This window comes from Trifolium pratense, linkage group LG5, assembly GCF_020283565.1.
Source record: "Trifolium pratense cultivar HEN17-A07 linkage group LG5, ARS_RC_1.1, whole genome shotgun sequence".
Taxonomy (NCBI): Eukaryota; Viridiplantae; Streptophyta; class Magnoliopsida; order Fabales; family Fabaceae; genus Trifolium; species Trifolium pratense.
Window position 1 is genome coordinate 6,021,186 of NC_060063.1, and position 19,422 is coordinate 6,040,607.

General features: G+C 32.3%; 2 protein-coding genes across 3 annotated transcripts; one reads left to right on the top strand and one right to left on the bottom strand.

Moving 5' to 3' along the window:
• Positions 1 to 5,514: 5,514 nt before the first annotated feature.
• Positions 5,515 to 8,104, top strand: LOC123885465 (heavy metal-associated isoprenylated plant protein 45). Its single transcript, XM_045934751.1, has 3 exons — positions 5,515 to 5,672; positions 6,563 to 6,638; positions 7,383 to 8,104. The coding sequence occupies exons 1-3, from the start codon at positions 5,625 to 5,627 to the stop codon at positions 7,703 to 7,705; spliced, it is 447 nt and encodes a 148-aa protein (XP_045790707.1). The 5' UTR covers positions 5,515 to 5,624; the 3' UTR covers positions 7,706 to 8,104.
• Positions 8,105 to 8,221: 117 nt separating this feature from the next.
• LOC123884589 (cleavage stimulation factor subunit 77) lies at positions 8,222 to 17,322 on the bottom strand. 2 transcript variants are annotated; one of them, XM_045933713.1, is made up of 20 exons: positions 15,399 to 15,684; positions 15,169 to 15,231; positions 14,950 to 15,059; positions 14,274 to 14,374; positions 13,809 to 13,870; positions 13,581 to 13,721; positions 13,351 to 13,479; positions 12,965 to 13,011; positions 12,573 to 12,757; positions 12,248 to 12,306; positions 11,781 to 11,849; positions 11,363 to 11,503; positions 11,176 to 11,240; positions 10,991 to 11,087; positions 10,638 to 10,697; positions 10,310 to 10,453; positions 10,111 to 10,177; positions 9,827 to 10,027; positions 9,278 to 9,496; positions 8,222 to 8,634 (listed from the first exon to the last, which is right to left on the bottom strand). In XM_045933713.1, exons 1-20 carry the CDS (start codon positions 15,450 to 15,452, stop codon positions 8,471 to 8,473), a joined length of 2,178 nt encoding a protein of 725 aa, XP_045789669.1. In that variant the 5' UTR covers positions 15,453 to 15,684; the 3' UTR covers positions 8,222 to 8,470. The 2 variants fall into 2 exon arrangements, with proteins under 2 accessions (XP_045789669.1, XP_045789670.1); XM_045933714.1 differs by lacking the exons at positions 15,169 to 15,231; positions 15,399 to 15,684 and adding an exon at positions 17,283 to 17,322 and having other exon boundaries at positions 14,950 to 15,060.
• Positions 17,323 to 19,422: the final 2,100 nt, after the last annotated feature.

The window sequence follows — 19,422 nt, forward strand, 5'->3', positions numbered from 1 at the left end:
TTATATGGTATCATTGTATACGAGAAAATAAATTAAATAATTAAAATAAAATAGTAGTAATGTATTGGGATGGTTTTTTTTTGTCAAAGGGGTTTTAATTTCTTGACCGGGTGAGGTTTAAATTGAAAGACATTGCGCCGGGACTAAGAATTGACCGCTTTAATTAACAAATGAGTGTTGGTTTTTTTTTTTTTAGACAAATGGATGAATGCAACTCACCCAATTTTATTGATATTGTCATCCTTTAAATACATGAAAAACATAACACAAAAAACATAAACATAAATCAGGATTAAACTACTTTAAATTTGTAACCCACTAATACTCATAACTCCTATAGTTAAAACTTGTAACAATAGGAATCCTAAAAAACTCAATAAAATCTATTAAACTAAAATAATAATATTGATTCATATTTTCAACACTCCTCCTTGAATCAATAGTTATTGACTTCAAATTTCTCTTCTTTGGACTTTTCAACTTCTTTAATGAACTTTGTAGATTTTCTCAGCTTCAAGACTTTCGCCTTCATGACTCGCCACATGAGCAAAACCATTAGCAAAATGAACTACATGTTCCCGAAAGCCTTTATCAACCAATTTTTCCTGAAATTTGTTCTTAGAACCATTACGGTCAAGTTTTGTTCTATAAACCCACTTAACATCAATCGGCTTTTGATCTTTTAACTTGTCTTCAAATTGCCAAAATTCATTTTTCTCTTTCATATTTTTCGCCTCCTGCATGACAACTCTCCAACCATCCATGCTTGCCATATTTGCATCGCCCAAAGGATTGACCATAGCAACATTGCACATTTCAAAAATTTCAGCAAGAGGTTCACACTTTTTAACAGAAAAATTAACATTATCATCAAATTTTCCTTCTGCAGTTTTAGAGCTTTGGCCTTGGAGATTTTTTACTCCGTTCTTCTCTTTATTTGAGACTTCTACTACACTTGGAGATGCATGCATTGTTGTTTGCTTCCACACTATCGGAAAACTTCTATTCCTCATTTTAATAGACATTAGTTCACAACCAACATGATCAAATATGGTGCATTTCATGTCATTAAAAAGCAAAGTGTAGTGTTTTTCCAACATTTGTCCAACACTTAACAAATTTTGATTCAACTCAGGCACAAATAAGACATCAGAAATATATTTAGTACCTGAGAGAGTTTTGATAGCAACAACTCCCTTGCCTTTGACATCGACACTCTCTCCATTGCCAATGGTAACTTTTGAAGCAATTGTTTTGTCTAACTCCTTGAACAACTCTTCATCATGAACCATGTGATGTGTTCATCCACTATCAACCAACCAATTTTTATTATTTTTGTCAGTGGACAAACATGTTGCTGCAAATAAGTATTCCTCCTCCTGAATTTTGATCAGTCACTTGAGCCTCAACTTTAGGTTGTACTTCTTTTTTCAAAATTTTGTAATATGACCCGGCTGATTGCATTTGTTGCAACAGAAATTAGGTCTACTCCGGCATCTGAAATGTAGATGATTTGTTTTTCCACAATGCTGACATGGAGGATTATTTTCCTTCTCATCTTCTGCTTTACTACTCAATTTATTAGAACTTTCTCCTTTCTGGAAGTTGTTTCATTGGGCATATTTCCAGAGAAGAAATGGTGGGCTCAAATCTCTCAGGAACAATTACAAGAATTTTTTGGACTATCCTTGTATCAGAAAATTCAGTTCCAAGCGATCTTACATTGTTGACGATGCTTAGAAGTTTGTCATAATACTCCTTGATTGTTTATGACTCCTTCATCCGCTGCATCTCAAATTCTCTAATCAAATTCACCACTTGCATCTTGATTTTCTCATTTCCTTCATACTCCTGCTTGAGAAAATCCCATATTTCTTTGGCTGACTTCAGAGTGATCATAATTCTTGTAAAGATTGCTTCAGAAACAGCGGAAAAGAGATAAGACTTTTCCTTCGATTTTCGCTGCTTTTTCGTCTTATGAATTTTAATTTGTGCAACCGTTGGATTGTCCGGTAATGGATCAATCTCATACTCATCCTCAACAGCCTCCCAAAGATCATTAGCTTCAAGATAAGCTTTCATTCTGATTGCCCATGAGTGATAATTTTCACCCTCAAAAACTGGAAATTTTATGGCTAAGTTTTCTGATTGCATTTTGATCTCTCTTTTTTTTTTTTTTTTGATGGAACTCTCAACCTCACTAGGTCTCTCAAGAAAAAAAAGCTCTAGATATCACTGTTGGTTTTTTTAGACAAATGGATGAATGCAACTCACATAATTTTATTGATATTGTCATCCTTTAAATACATGAAAAATATAACATAAAAAACCTAAACATAAATCAGAATTAAACTACCTTAAATTTGTAACATACCCACTAATACTCATAACTCCTATAGTTAAAACGTGTAACAATAGGAATTGTAACGATACGGTTTTTATTATTCGCTATTTAAGTGTTTAATTAATTGTTGTGATGACTTTTAATTAATTTAGTGGCGAATAGTTATTTATCGAGAGCTTTAGTTAACGAGCGAGTTTACAAGTTTTAACACGAGTTGGACCGAGCAATTGGGCTTGAGGCCCAATGGGCCTTGGACTTAAGGAGGAGGGGCGCTATATGAAGGGAGAGAGAAGGGAGAACAAGAGGAACGCTAGGGCAAGGGCTTGAAGGAGAGATTCAAGAGCAATCTTCGTGAGTTCGTCGATATAAGGTAAGAGAGTAGATTTCATATTCATGGGTGACTCGAGAAAGGGGAGAATGTTGATTTCTCTGTACCCGAACTTTTTCCACCCCATTTTCGTTTTGGTTGGGATGAATTTTCTTATAGAAAATGAAATCTAATGATCCTAACCTGTTTAATAACTCTTAACAATATGAACACTTTAATGGGGTTTAAAAATGGGAATTTGTAGATGTTTTTGTTAAGAACTTGTTGTTTATGAAGTTTGTTTATAAATGTGTCAAAATCCATGAAATAAGTGATTATTGATGTTAATAAGTTGCTTATAAGTGTTTTTGAACATGTATAGACGTAGTATATGTTTGGTATATGTTGTGGGAGTGAAATAAGTGATTATGGGGTCAAAATAAGTGCTTTTAAATTTTTCGTTTTTAATCTATTCATAGTGTAATCTTTGATTTTAACTCACCAAATATCTCCATTATTAAGATAAAGTAAAACGACACGAGTGCAGAAAATCATACCAAAACTAACAAATTATATAGAGATATTGCAGAAATTACTCGTATAGATCCGTAACAGTGAAACGAATAAAATAAACCTGTAATAGCGAGAGATCCGTAACCGAGCAACCGAGCTCGAAAATGTTGGGGTTGAAGAAGAAGCAGATCCACGAAGTTGGGTTTGAATTTGAATTTGAAGAAGAAGAACTAACAGATTCACGAAGCTGGGTTTGAATTTGAAGAAGAAGAACTTTTAATTGTGTCGTGAAGGAGATGAACAAGTCGAAACAGATCCACGAAGCAAGATCAATTTTTTTTTGTAAATAAATTAGAGAGAAGGTGATAATTGAAGGGGAGGTGATTAATTAGAGGGAAGGTTAATCAGAAGTTGCAAAGTAAGTAAGGGAGCGTTTTGGTAAAATCCGCCAAAGGCTCATTGGTGGGGTCGAAAGGCATAAAAGCAACACATCCACATGGCAATTTGTCATTTGTGCGTACCGGTGCAGCAAAAAAGCCATACCGCACCGGAGAATTTGCCTTTAATGTTTCAATAAATTATTTAACTTATAAAAAAAATTAGAAATATAAAGGCAATAGATAGGGTGTAAGTGTGACGGAATATTCGTAATTTTTCAGAAGCTATTGGCCCAAAATTGATTTTGGTATGATGGTGTCTACGGTTGTGAGAAGAGATGATAGTGAAATTGGTAGAACCATTGGTTAAATATTTAAGCATATGCCTTGCCACATAACAATATGATATGATGAGACATTATATATATCATCATCACAACTTTTGATCTAAACTTTAATGTCCTCTCAAATATAAAAGAAGAATAACTTAATGACAAGAAAGGAGCACCGATACCAAAAGTTAAAATAACACAACAAAAACCACATGTACAATAAATTTATTTATTCTTTCTTTTTTTAGCCAAGAAAAAGTTAGAGTAATTGAATTGGTGTGAAAATAAACTTCTTTCAAGTTTGAATTGTTAATTTGTTAATAGTCGGAATATGAATTTGTTTATCTATTCGTATTATATGAATCTCCTTTTCTGGTGAAATTATATGAATTTCTTAATAAGTATGAGTTAAAGTTTTATATTAAATTAAAGAGTTGAGGTTGAACAACATATAAGTGAGAGGACTTATAAATTCAATGTCTTAAGATTATCGGTGTTGTTCCTATAGTCCAACTTGTTGATCCAACCAAATGAGACTCTCCCTTCATGATTCAATAATGATATCAGAGTTCGGTTCGAGACAAAGCCCAATACCGCAGAGGAAATTAAGTGAAGTACTCCAGAGACAAAGTATGGAAATGTGTCTATAACTTCCCATCCAGGACCTACCCCCGAACCTAGAGTAGGCTAGATGGGGAAGTAAAATTAAACCTTGTTCATACATGGGCTTCTCGGGTACGAAATGAGCTACTTCAAATAGGTTCATTGCTCCGGCCCAGAATACTATTAATCTGGCATGGACTACATGGGCCCCTGTAGTTTACCGGATATATACGATTCTTAGGGGGAGTCCCTTGGTTTACCTAGCTATCTCAATAAAGTCTATGATTGGTTCGAAGAACGTCTTGAGATTCAGGCGATTGCCGACGATATAACTAGTAAATATGTCATGTCAATATATTTTATTGCTTAGGATACTTGATAAGGGAGCGGGAGAGATTATTGGTATGTGGAGAGTTTCACACTTGAAAGGATATGTTAGGATATATCAAGCGAGTTGAAATTCGATATTAGATTGAATAGTTGAAGTTGAGCAACATTTAAGTGAATTGAATAAGTGAGATGACTCATAAATTCAATGTCTTGATATTTTGGTGAAGATATGGTGTGCCAAATTTTTCACTTGGAGGTTGCTCTTAACCCAATATGTATTTATCCAACTCACTGAGACTATCTCTCTCACGTGGTATTAGAGCTCAGTTCGACATAAAGAAGCAAGAGAGATTCATGACATTGGATCTTAGATATAGAAAATCTCGCACTTATATTAGTTCAATATGTTAATCCAAGTCAATAAACTCATGGCCAACAGCATACAAAATATTATTGATTGAAATTTGATTCACCAAGTGGAAGCATTCTACCACATAAAATAGGGAATAAAATTGAGCATTGATTCCCCTAGGTACGTACTTACGAGTCCGAATAATATATTCTTTTCTGATTCATAAAATTTGATGTTACCATTTCAAAATATTCCTATATGCTTTTTTTTTTTTTTTGGTGAAAATATGCTTTTTTATTATAACACACCCATGCATCTGCATGGAGATCATACATTAAAAAAAATTAATTTAACTTTTAGGATAAAAGGAAGTACAATGTTCCTTGAGATATTATATAAATAGGGTATGACATTCCCAGTGTGTTCCCAACAAAGTTAACAAACAATATCAAATCAATTGTATAACATGTTAGGGTGGAGACCTTGGAGAACAAGAATTCCTAATGCTTTGTCCGTAAGTCCCAACTCCCTTAATTTGTTGATGTATATCGTATATACAAACGAGGTATAATATATATATATATATATATATATATATATATATATATATATATATATATATATATATATATTTGTTTCACCATAAAATGGAAATGAATTTTGTTTTTGTTCATATACTCTTCATTTTTATTTTTTTTTGTCATGTATAACCGTTAATGAAATGTGAACTTGAAAGGATATATCATATATGTCTCTAAAATCTTATATACTTCTATATATAAGTATAGAGAGATAAGGGGAAAAAGTTCTGAGAAGCTTACTCAGTTGGTAGGGACATCGTATTATATATGTCGGGGCTGAGATTCGAAGCCTGAATACCTCGTCTATTCACCTTAAAAAGTGAAATTTTATTCACTAAACTACTTGACTATAAAAAAGATACAAGGGACCAACAATGAATTAATTGGTCCAAGTGGTCAAGAGTTTGATTCATTGCTCATGCATATGGAGAAAATTCGGCTAGGAGGGGAGAACCCACCTTATGTGCCCTACAGATTCTCCGACGGAGATTAGTTATTGCTAATGGTGGTGGAAACTTCGTACCAATATATCATGATAACCCCAAAAAAGTATAAGGGGGAAATTGACAACCAAATTAAAGTCAAAATAATATGAAAGTATTGGTTTGTAATTGCATCATTAAACTTTGTTACAAAATGAATTGGAATTAAATTTATTTATTTCTGTGTTTAATTTTCGTCACTAATTCAATTTTAAAAATATTAATTACTTGTATGGATAAGTCCACTAAATTTAATTCATGTTTCATAAAAAAAAAAAAAAAATCATTTAATTAGTTGCCTTTGTTTGACCTTCAATTTTTGTTTTTGCATATGGTTGTAGATTGTTGAACTTAAGGTGCATATGGATTGCCAAGGGTGTGAAGAAAGAATAAGAAGGAGGATCTCCAAATTAAATGGCAAGGAACCATTCTTACATTCTCCTCATCTTATGATAAAAATTAATACATAATTTAGCCCTTAGAGAATAATCTATTAGTTAATGAATCAACTTTTTAAAGAATAATCTATCTTTATTTGAGTCCAACAAATATATTTTTCCACATCATGTAGACAATGTGATAAACATCAAAATCAAATATTTATTTATAATAACAAATATACCCTTGATATATAATCTATCTCTTATATAATTTTTCTCTTTATATATTTATAAACATCACATTTTATGGAACCAAATTAACACAAACTATCATCTTTTACCATAGACTAAAATATATTTAACACATAATCTTAAACTCTTGATTTTTACGACTTTTTTTTAGGCTTTTTTGAAAGTTAGATGAAGAAAGAGATATTAAGAGTTGTGTCGTGAGAAGGGAAATGTCACGCCTAATTTTTATTTTTGTACAATAGATTCTGAGCTCATCTTAATGCTCCCAAGTTCGAAACTCAACATTGTCAAAAATAATATTTGGCTAGTGGCAATCTTGCGCCGCGATAGTGATTAGTCATTTGTTGAAAGTTTTGACATATATTGAATCTTAAAAATCGAACAAATTTACGTAAAATTATGACTTTATGAAAAAACGGAGAGTAATAATATATATCTTATTCGTCAAAGAAAAAACAATTATGTTATGCAAAATTAATAAATAAATTTTGTGGAATGAAAAGAATATTGATAGCTTGAATGCATGCAGGTGTTGATAGTTTGGAAATAGACATGGAAAAGCAGAAAGTAACAGTTACAGGATATGTAGACAAAAGGAAAGTATTGAGAATTGTTAGAAGAACAGGAAGAAAAGCTGAGTATTGGCCATTTCCTTATGATAGTGAATACTATCCATATGCTTCTGAATATTTAGATGAATCTACATTTACATCTTCATATAATTACTATAGACATGGTTTCAATGAGAGTGTTCATGGTTATTTTCCTGATCAAGTTTACTCAACTGTGCCTGATGAAACTGTTTTTCTCTTTAGTGATGATAATGTTCATGCACCATGCACTATCATGTAGCTAATAATCAAATTATTATATTTGTGTTTTTCTAGCATATACATAAGATCTTATGGTGGTGCGTTTGATCTATTAAAAATAAGGGACTAGACAGAACAATTTCAATTGCCTTATTCCCGAGATTCCACAAACAGTGGCCAAGGGATAGGACAAAAACTAAAAAATTTGTAAAATAACTTTTTGTCCACTAAATATTGTACAAGACAAAATTTGATCAATACCATACTTTGTATTGTGTCTTTGTATTGTTTTGTTGATCAAACGGACCCTTAATTACACTTGTAATGTAATACATGTTTTGGAACTATGTACTATATTTCATAGATCTAGCTGAAATTTTGGGTGCCCTGAATTAATGTACTATAAATTGATGTTATAATAACTTAAATTTTTATCTCATTTATTTTTTTTACGATATTTTTACTAATACGATTATAATCAGAAAAAAAAAAACTGTATAGTAAATAGCAAATAAGATTTTTAACAATTTCAATTTAGAAGTAACTAAGATATTAATAGGAAAAAATAAGCTCAGTGAGGTTTCATTTTCAATTAGAGGGACAGGAAAATACAACATCAGATTTGGATTCATTTTTACATATTCTTGACCATTTAACTACATCATACATTGTTGCTACAGCCAATAATTCATTGCCCTGCTATTTGCAAATGAATTACTTAAATTATCTATAAACTGGATGAAAGAAAGGTTTTTCTTTTTTCTTAATTTACATAGGTAAGGGGGGAGTGATTTGAAATATTATATCAACCGGTGCTGCCGGATAAATCGCCAGAAAGAGCACTTCCGTATGAAACTGATCCTGTTTGTGATGTGCTTGTGGCTCGAGCTTTCTGGTATTGTCGTATCCGAAAAGCATCTTGAGGAAGTGGTTGGCTTTGGACAGTCGTAGTATCATCATCCTCTTGCCCTAAACATTACAATAACACACAGAAGAAACCTATAAGTACATTTATGTATATGATGATTTGTGTCTAATCTAAGATATGCTATTTATAACCTTCACTTGAGGTAATCTCATTGGTTGTTTATTGGTATAATTTTACTTGTGTTGACCAAATCCAATACATTGATTTAATTATTTTCAGAAATCAGGAAAATCTATATTAGTTTTAAGAGGGGACACGGATCCTGTGCAGTCAGTGACTGCGTGCAGTCGGTGACTGGAAGGTATATTTTGATTTTATAAAAAGTTATACATTCTGATCTCATTGGTTGCAGTCTTTAAATGTTATACCTACTTATCTAGATCGGGCACATTCCATTCATTCGTGCAGTCAAGACATTGGTGACCAGTTTGATCAAGATTGGACGGTGCTGGTTTTAAGCTCGCCATTTTAGATTTTTTTAAAAAAATCACAATTTTGTAAAAAAATAAATAAATAAATAAATAATCACAATCTTCGTATCTTCTTCACCATCCGATCCCGATCAAACAACCACCAATGTTCTGACTGCATGAATGCATGGAATTTCAATGCCGTGTAATCCAAAAAAAAAAAGGCAAAAGAAAATGTCAGCATTAAAGTATAGTCAAAATGGAGTATACATACTGTCTAATTCTTTTCTTTTCCCATATTGCTTTCTACCAGTTGGTTTATTAGCTAAGCCACTTTGAACGGGGTGAGACTTGCTTGAACCAGAAAGGTCACTTGTAGCGGGAGCAGGACCTCCCGGCAATTGTGATGGAATCCCTGCTTTACCACTTTGACCTGTTGGAAAGTCGCTCTGCAAACAAATCGAAAGCACGATATCCACATTTGGTGTCGGACCTAAAAAATTCAAAATAAAGTTGTCAATAACGTTTGTCAACAACGTTTATAAGTATAAATAATCCGTATATACATCAAAGTTGGAAGAGTATGGATGTCCGACACGTATGCAATATTGATACATGTCTGATAATACTTTCACCGAAACTTTTCGGATACATCTTCGACACTTGTTACCAAGTGAGACATGTTTGATACATATTGATAAGTTTGTTAAGTGAGACATAGTTGCCATTCAAATGCATGTTTCTAGATTGCATATAAAATAGCGAAAAGAATGTACTGTATGATTGACACGAAATCATAGTTAACAGAAATATTGAAAATTACCGTCAACTGCAGGTAGGTTTGCTAAAAATGCTACCACAGCAGGTGGTGTAGCTTTAAGAATTTCATCGAATGCATTTGTTCCACCACTTGTTACAGCACCTGTTCCGGGATTATGCTTTGGATCATATATTAACATCTTAGAAGTGTCAGGATAGACAACCTTTGATGGCACAGTTGAAATGCTTGGAATAGATCCTTTATCTGCAATAATAGTGTATCATTAACCATATAATAAGAAATATTGAGAAACCAAGTTTAAGAATAAATATAATATAATATAATACCTATTAGAGCCGTTCCGTTAAGCATAATACACTTCTCCACTTTCTTATTCATATTTTTGGTAAGCCACTAAAAAGATAGAAATTAAAATGAATTACTATATAAACACGGAGTTAAATCTGAACTGTTTTGTATATTCAATCTGAATCAGAATTACAAGATATTATTCATCTCTTTAAAAAATATACAAACAACTGGTACCTCTTGCCGGGATAAATTATCAAGATCATTTGAAGCGCACGGCCATAGATCCATGAAACTATACCGTGATACAACATCTTGCAAAGAACTCTCTGATGCTGCTGTTGCATCTTCACCAAATGCTTCTTTCCTTCTTTGCTCAACCTACATATGATACATGGATAAATTATCAAAAATGGTTACCACCCATTTTTTTTTTCATCAAGAATTTGTTTCATCAAAAGATCAGCTATTACGAAAAAGTAGCAATTTGACAAGCCAGACGCAAAAGAAACAGCATGGCATAGCAAAGGTAAAAGTTGTATTGAAACAAATAAGAAGGTACTACCTTAAGCATGCTAGCAAGATCTCCGTAAGTTTGCTCAAATTTAACGAACCTTTTCCAAACCTACAAGTGAGATTAGTTACAACGAAATTGAACATCAGTAAATAAGCACATAAACTATGATAGCACTAGACTTGCTGAATACTAAGGAGAAATCATCAAACATTTAACTATCTAAGAATGTTAAGGTAGCACGAGGTTTCATAAGCCTCGCTTTGGGCATGCACCATGCATTTACTTAGTCTACTATGCATCATATATTTATTCTCAAAATGGAACATAACCTTGTCAGCCAAGTATTACTAAGGAGCCATAAAAAAATTTAAAGGATTAAGGAAATAAGAGTGAAGGCCAACCTCAACAGAATCCTCTAGAGGAAGTGAACTCAATGCCCTCTCGAATAAAGCACGGATATTTTGATCATCATTCAAACGTGTCAAGAAATCAGCATATCTGAAACATCATGAAAATATTATTAATATTAAATCAAGAAAGCAAGGCAGAACAAGATTAAACAGATTTGGAAGAAAGTAGAACTTACTCAAGAATATAAACAGGTTCATGCATGAAGCGTTTTAATCCTGCTTCAAAAACATTATGAGCCATCTGCACGGATAATCCAAATTATTTTCTAGAAGTTAGAACGAAGTTAAAACGGAATATATAACCCCGTCGCCGAACTAAAATACACACACATGCACATGCACAAATGAAGGAAATAGTAAGACCTTGGGATCCTTGTCAAGACAAAAGGCCACTGACGCGTAAGCCACGTAAACATGATATGTACAAGTTGGGGATTTGCGAGCATCCAGAAAGTATTTCCTAGCAGCTTCAACACCTTCAGTTCTTCTTAGAAAACGAATGAACTGTAGAATGAAAAATATGTCATATCATTTGCATGGAAATATTTATCAGCAATTATTTTTTGAACAATTTATCAGCAATTATTACAATAAACTGCATAAATTACTTAACATTCTCAATGACAGAAGAAAAAACACGTGTTTTTATACACATTCAAATTCCATTAACGAACTTTTAGGAGGATGCATTGCAGCAGTACATTAAGACTTCTTTACTGATTTTCAAAGTATCCAACACTACTACTATTGAGCATATATTAAACAAAAAACATTCACATACTTGAATATGTGCAAGTGCAGTTGCATTGTCACCATCTCCCAAAAGGTTTTCATGTATTTTCTTTGCAGCCTGAAATAAAACAAGGAAATAGAAATCTTAAGAGATTACAATAACCAATAAAGACAAGAAAATTGATGCATAAGAGAAGAGCCCAGAAAAGATTTAGGAAAGGTTTCTCAGAACTGCTAAGTGAAACTATTCAGTATCCTTGACGTTATGAAAGGTAAAATATTAAATACATTTTACATTTACAAGAACAATTTTAAAGAACGTTGTTTTTGTTATATACAGTATACTAATACCTCTTATCCCTAAATTTATTATAAGATTGATGAAATTTATTATAGTGAAACTTAAACAATTGCCTATGATTAATTTTTCCAATAATAAATCAAAAGTAAATATAACACAACTCCCAATAACATTAATCACTATTGTTTCCATCACATTTGTCCAACCGCTAATACCTGGATTGCCCCACGAGATTCCTCTAGCTCTGCATAAGCATATCGTAGCATTTCTGAATCTGTTCACAAATGAAATGACAGAGCATGAAAATGAGAGGTAAAAGATGTAAGATCAAGTAAGACACAATAATGTATAACTAAGAGCTACAGCCCACTCTATAAAGGATAACAATGGAGCTTTATCTGATATAAAGTATTCCGCCAAAGATTAAGACAAGCTCATACAAGAGGGTTTTCACATAGAGACTCAAGAAAATGCTACGAGTAAAAATGATATGCTATATGAAAATTAAGAAGGAGTTGGCAAAAGAGAAGAGCCACAAACCAGGAAGAGCCTTCAAAGACCTTTGAAATACTTTGATTGCAGCATCTATCGAACCACTTTTAGCATGCCATGTTGCATAGTCATACCATATATCAGGATAATGGTACATATACATCAGACACTGCTCATACGTAAATATAACTCGTTTGTTGGAGGAAGCAGTGTCTATTCTCTGTGGATTTCCTCTGAAATTAATTAGGAAAAGTTGAATAAAAAATGTTAAGTAAATATCGTCAGAGAAACAAGTTAAAGGAAGGCACTAGATTCATCTAGCAATCATTTCAAAACAATAAGTTTGGTCAAAAGATTAACTCTCGCAAAAGCTTAAGTTGTTAGATGGAGTCTCGAGAATAGTTCAATTTAAGAGAAAGAAAAAAGGGTGTATTTCTTACTTTTCAAAAGTTAGAAGTCTCTTCCATGCCATCCACTGCATTTCTTCCTGTCAGAAGTTAACAAACACGTATAACTTATACTGATGTCAGAGATATAAAAACTATTAATTTGTTCATTTTCCTTCACCTAGCGCCTTAACCTTTTAGAATATATAGTTGGCTCATAATACGATATCGGAGCCTATATGAAACTCAACACGAGCCATTTTATTCATGTGAGAGACTATGTTAGATATATAATAGTACAAAACCATGCATGTATCAGCTTATGTGAAAAACCCTTTTTAGAGATATTTTGGAGGAAAATGATTATCTTTCCAAAACCAATTTGTTAACAGAAACGGCTAGCAATGATAAACAATATTTGCAAACGAACGGAATTTTACCTTCTGGGATCCAGTTGGTGGTACAGCAAGCATATTCCAATCAATTTCATCAAAATACTTCTTCCGTTCCCTATAAACTGCTCTTGCACTGTTATATTGTGGTTGATATTCGGATATCAGTCCTTTAGCCTGCAAAACACATTATCATTAAAATGCTTGCCTTCAGAAAAACTACGGAATCACAAATACGTATTATCAGATCAAGCATGAAATCAAGATCAATATATTACCAACTGACGGCTAACAGAATTCTCGAAATTTTCATAGTCTTTCCAAAGTTGTTCAATATGATGGGTAGGAGTAATAATAGCCCTCTGATAGACTTTCCTCACAACAGTCATCCGATGTGATTCTTCTTGTGCATGTCCAGCCTGCAATTGAATTATACACAAGAGAATTGAAAAGTGATACTAAAACTATGAACCAAGAATTGCAGAAAACAAAGAAGGTTAACTAACCGGCAATGATTTTAGAAAGGATATGTACTCCATCCACACAGGGCCAGAAGCTATGTCCGTTCCTGTTAGCACATCATTAGAAAGATGCGTCAATATATATATTTATACATAGATACATGCATATATATATGCACAAAGTTTTTTGGGATTGAAGTTTGAAAACGCAGACAGACCCAACCTTGTGCTGAAATCTAACTTTTATTTAGACGAATGGAAGCAAAGCAACCAGGATTAAATTTGGACAACACAGGCATAGAAGCGCCAAAACTTCGCCACAAATTAACAACGCAAAAAGCTTAAAGTATAGGGTGAAAGCATAGAATAATTTTATATTTGACAAGCTCCATTAAAAACTAAGTTTTCAGTAAAACCACCTTAGGTGACTTTATATCGTATCCTAAATAGGGGCTACGATAATCCAAAGAAAACTGAAATACAAAACAAAACTAATGGGAAACAACTTACCGACATAGTTGAGCATAAAATCAAAAGCTTTTCTCGTCTCTTCTTGACCCTCTGCCCCCTTCTTGTCATTAACCTTTCTAATAAAACGAATGTAACACCGCCTATAAGCCAGGATAAAAAACAAGGTCAAAGATTAAAATAAAAACATTGTCGGCATGCACTACAAGAAGACAAACCTAATAAGCAGGGTCTTATAATTTGAGCTCGGTCCGAGCTTTATAACTTTATAAGCACTACTTAAGCTGTATCCCTAGACAATGTGGGACCAAACCCACCCCCTCACACCGAACACAATGAAGGGAGCCGAAATGCCACTATTAGGTATCTAAGGGAGGACCGCAATTAAGGGGGAAACTTACAAAACTGGCATGTAAGGGGGGGAATGTCCGAGCTTTATAACTTTATATAAGCACTACTTAGTTCTGACATACGATTCCAAGACACTACTTAATTCCATTATAAGCAATTCCAAGATAATGATTTGTTATTCCAAACAGTAAAGCACGCACTATCTCTTATTTGTGTCATTCTACAGTCTACATTATTGATCCGAGGGGGGAAAAATACTCGGTACTGACATACAACAAAAAACCTTTCAAACAATTTATCCAAAAGGGAGTAAAAGAAACTAATACATCAACCATTGTCATGATAAGATTAAGCACAAACAACGTACCAGAGAGGAACTTGAAGACAATTCAACAAACACCTACTAAAAATCTGTTTGATAGCATCGTCATTATTTACAGCCATGTGTGCCTCCACATACTGTTTCCAAAACTTAGCCTAGACACAAATTCAAATAAGCATTATTAAAAACCATTTCCATAATACTAAACAAGTAGTTCACTATCAGAACCACAGATTTTTTGCTGCAATCAACAAGAAAACTCACCGCTGTTGGAAACAATTGAAGAAGCTGCTCGTATATCGGTGTGGCCTCTGCAATGGGCAAACCCTAAACAACAGAGAAACAAAATCACCAAATGAGCAATATGAACAAAAGGGTCAAAGAATTACATAAAGTTGAAACAAAAACAGAATGCGCGTGCCGTAAAAACAAAAAAAAAAACAATTGCAAAAGAAAAACAACAAAAAATCAAAACTTGATAATTGGGTCAAAACCTGAGCTTGATTGGCCAATGTTTCAGCTGATTCAATATTGTACTTATCAACCATTGTTGTCTCGCTACTGGTTTTTTCCTAAAAACAAGTCAATTTTTTTTTTTTGAAGGGAAAGAAAATGATGAATAACAGGGAAAGAAGATCGATCAGTCAAAATGGAAACAAAGACTGTAAAAAGAATTATAACAGTATATATATCAAGGAGAGTGAAAAAGATATTCGAAGGAAACAGGGAACAGCAACGGGATATATATGATTTGATTAAAAAAAGATTTGATTTTGTGTCAAAAAAAAAAAGATTTGATTTGTAAATCTTTAGATTAAAAAGATATTGACGTAATCTTCCTTTATTTGTTTTTATTTTTTTAATAATAATAATATTAATATTCCTTAATATTGATATTGATATTGACAAATCGTATCATTAAAATACAAACTGAACAGTTGATTGGAAACGCTAAATCTGATGAAACTGAATAATTATAAAAAAAAAAACGGAGGGAGTATAAAATAATTTAGAAAAAAATAATTATTTTACAAGGTAATTTTGTCATTTAAATATGATATATCTTATCAAAATATTATGAGCGAGATATAAAAAACATAATATTACGGTTATCATGATTGTTATCATGTGTGCACAAAACACATGATAGGATAACGGTTATCCTACTCATATCTTATCATGTCTTTTATTCAGTTTTATATCATATATCATGTGCATCGAGGCCATATATTTCTACAATTTTATTAGAGATGAGCATTTTATGTATGTCTCACCCACTTAAGTTTCTTTTGCATCTCCTTATTTATAGAATTTCATTTTACATTTCTTATCCTTCTCGTGCTCCTTTTGAATTTTCATAAATACTAGTTAGTAGAGCTGTAAAAAGGGCCTTAAGGGGCCGGCCCTTTAAGGAGCGGACCCACTTATTCCTGATTATTAATTTTATTTAAATTTTAAACAATTTTTCTAGTGTCGTGAACTTATTCTCTTTTTCTTCAATCAGCACTGTCCACGATCGGCACCCTAAAAAAACTGTGTTTAAAATTTAAATAAAATTAATAATCAGGAATAAGTGGGTCCGCCCCTTAAAGGGCCGGCCCCTTAAGACCCTTTTTACAACTCTACTAGTTAGAGTTTATTAAATACTAATTAGAGTTTATTGATTTTTATTCGATATTTAAGTTTATTCTTATATTAAGTTAAAAATTTATAAATTTGTTGTATAATATTGTTAAAATATAAGTGAAACTATTGTGTTATTTCTTGTAAAACTTTTTATAATGGGAAAAACTTAGGTTCATTTCTTTAGGTGTTTTTCGTTATGGTTCTTAACATAAAGTTCACTTTTTGTGGATGTAACAAACTTTTAGAAAAATATGGATTCAAGAAAATCATAGTTTGTTATGTTAAAAACCATAGGAAAAGTACCTAAAGAAATGTACTAAGTTTTTTCCTTTTATAATCTTTTTATTATTTTGTTCCTATTTTTATGCATATATTCATATACACTATTTTTTGTTTTTGTTTACAATGAGTGGGAATCGAACCCATGACCTATAATATACTACTCAAACCCCTCACCACTAGACCAAACCTAGTGGCTTCATAGTTCATATACACTATTTTTGTTTTGTCTTTTTATTTTATTTATCTTATATTCTTTTTTAGTGAAATTACAATGAATGATACAAACCTTGGAAAGTGGTTAAAATGACTAAGGATAAATTCATAAATTCGGTAGCAATTGATTTTATTATATTAGAAGTAGGTTACTCTCGCTTTTTAGGGTTAGAGCGTGTAAAAAAATAAAATTTATGAAAAAACACAATTTGCACCCTAGAGTTCGAACTTACAAGGTTTCAATAAGAATACTCAAAGCTGTTGGAAACAACTGAAGAAGCTGCTCGTATATTGGTGTGGTCTATAATGAGTAATATGATATTCTAAATCTTTAAAAGAGATTTGAGTAATGTGATATTGTAATTTGTAAATCTTTAAAAAAGATTTTTTTTAGGTAATCTTTAAAAAAGATTTGTGAATCTTCGGGATTAAAAAGATATCGTAATTTAACCCTTTTTATTTTTGACTAAAATATTGGTATTTTAGTTGTGAGGTGAGTAAGATTAACTGTATTATATCATGTCTCAATCTAGTATTTGATGAAAAAACATGATATAATGCATTAATCCTAAAACTTATCATATACGTCTCTTTAGTTAAAAGTTTTATACTGAAATTGAGCTAGGTTAGCGACCGATAGGATAAGAAAATAATTTCCTAATTTATTCTATAAAATATATTTTTAAATAAAAATGAAAAATTAATATATATATATATATATATATATATATAGGGGAGGGATCAAATTACACCGGTGTAGCATTTGAGTAATGTTACACCGCTCAATAACGCTTCAACGAATACAAATTTTACAAAATCCACCGTTGAATTAAAAGTTTATATCATATAGATCATTCATGTTCAATTCTATAAAATTCTAATATCATTTGATATGTTATTGAGATTGATCAAGCTTAACGGTATTCAATAAAAACACATAAAGCGTTAATTTTGATCGGTCTCAATAACATATCAAACGATTTTAGATTTTTGTAAAATTGAACATGGATTATCTAAATGATATAAACTTTCAATCCAACGGTGGATTTTGTAAAATTTGTATTCGTTAAAGCGTTATTGAGCGGTGTAACATTACTCAAATGTTACACCGGTGTAATTTGATCCCTCCCCATATATATATATATATATGGGGGCTGCTAATTTAGACCCAGTTGGGTCTAAATTAGCAAAGTGCACCTTTTCAGTTGGACCAAAATACCCATTCTTTTTAATTAATTAACCAAATTACCATCAATGGACGCGGATCCAGTGTCGCGCGCGTACCGCAGGACCATGGTTACAGGCCGTTGATTTCCATCAGACAGCCAAGATCGGATCTCATCAAGACTGTCTGATCAATCAGACAGCTCAGATCATCCGAATCCATCAGATTCCAGCGCGTGCACCACACTGGATTACACCCTGGAGAGAGAAGAATCTACTTTTTAAAAGCAGGACACGTGTCGCTGCCTGATTGGCTGGGCGTGATTTTTTTCCATTTAATACTTTGAACTCAATTATTTCGTTGTAAATTAATTTTTTATTTTTATTTTTTTATACCAAAATTCATAATTTTTTTTCTCTACAAATAGAGACTTGGTTCGTTTGATTTGGACACAGAAAAAAAAACCCAATTTTTCACTAACTTAATCTCATTTTTCACTACCTTACATCAACTTACTGAAACCGTTCTACCAGCAAAATGGTTTCAGATTACAACTCTCTGAAACCATTGTACCAGATAAATGGTTTCAGAAGCAAACACAATTAATAAATTACTCACTGAAACCATTCTACCAGTAAAATGGTTTCAGAATACAACTATGTGCAACCATTCTACAAGCTAAATGGTTTCAGAAGCAAATAACTAATAATCAACTTACTGAAACCATTCTACCAGCAAAATGGTTTCAGATTACAACTCTCTGAAACCATTGTACCAGATAAATGGTTTCAGAAGCAAACACAATTAATAAATTACTCATTGAAACCATTCTACCAGTAAAATGGTTTCAGAATACAACTATGTGCAACCATTCTACCAGTAAAATGGTTTCAGAAGCAAACATTAGTTTTTAATTACCGTTTTATCTCATTTAATTAACTAAAAATAGTTTCAGGTCTCCAAAAATTTCATAAAATATACCAAAAGTTCCAGAATATTATCTACTATTTTCCTGGTATAATGGTTTCAGTGAGTTGGTTGAGTGGTGCGTGTTAAATTACAACACACAAGTAACGTATTTAGTAGACAAAAAATGAGATTAAGGTAGTGAAAAATTGCGTTTTTTTTTCGGTGTCCAAATCAAACGAACCAAGTCTCTATTTGTAGACAAAAAAAAATTATGAATTTTGGTATAAAAATAAAAAAATAAAAAATTAATTTACAACGAAATA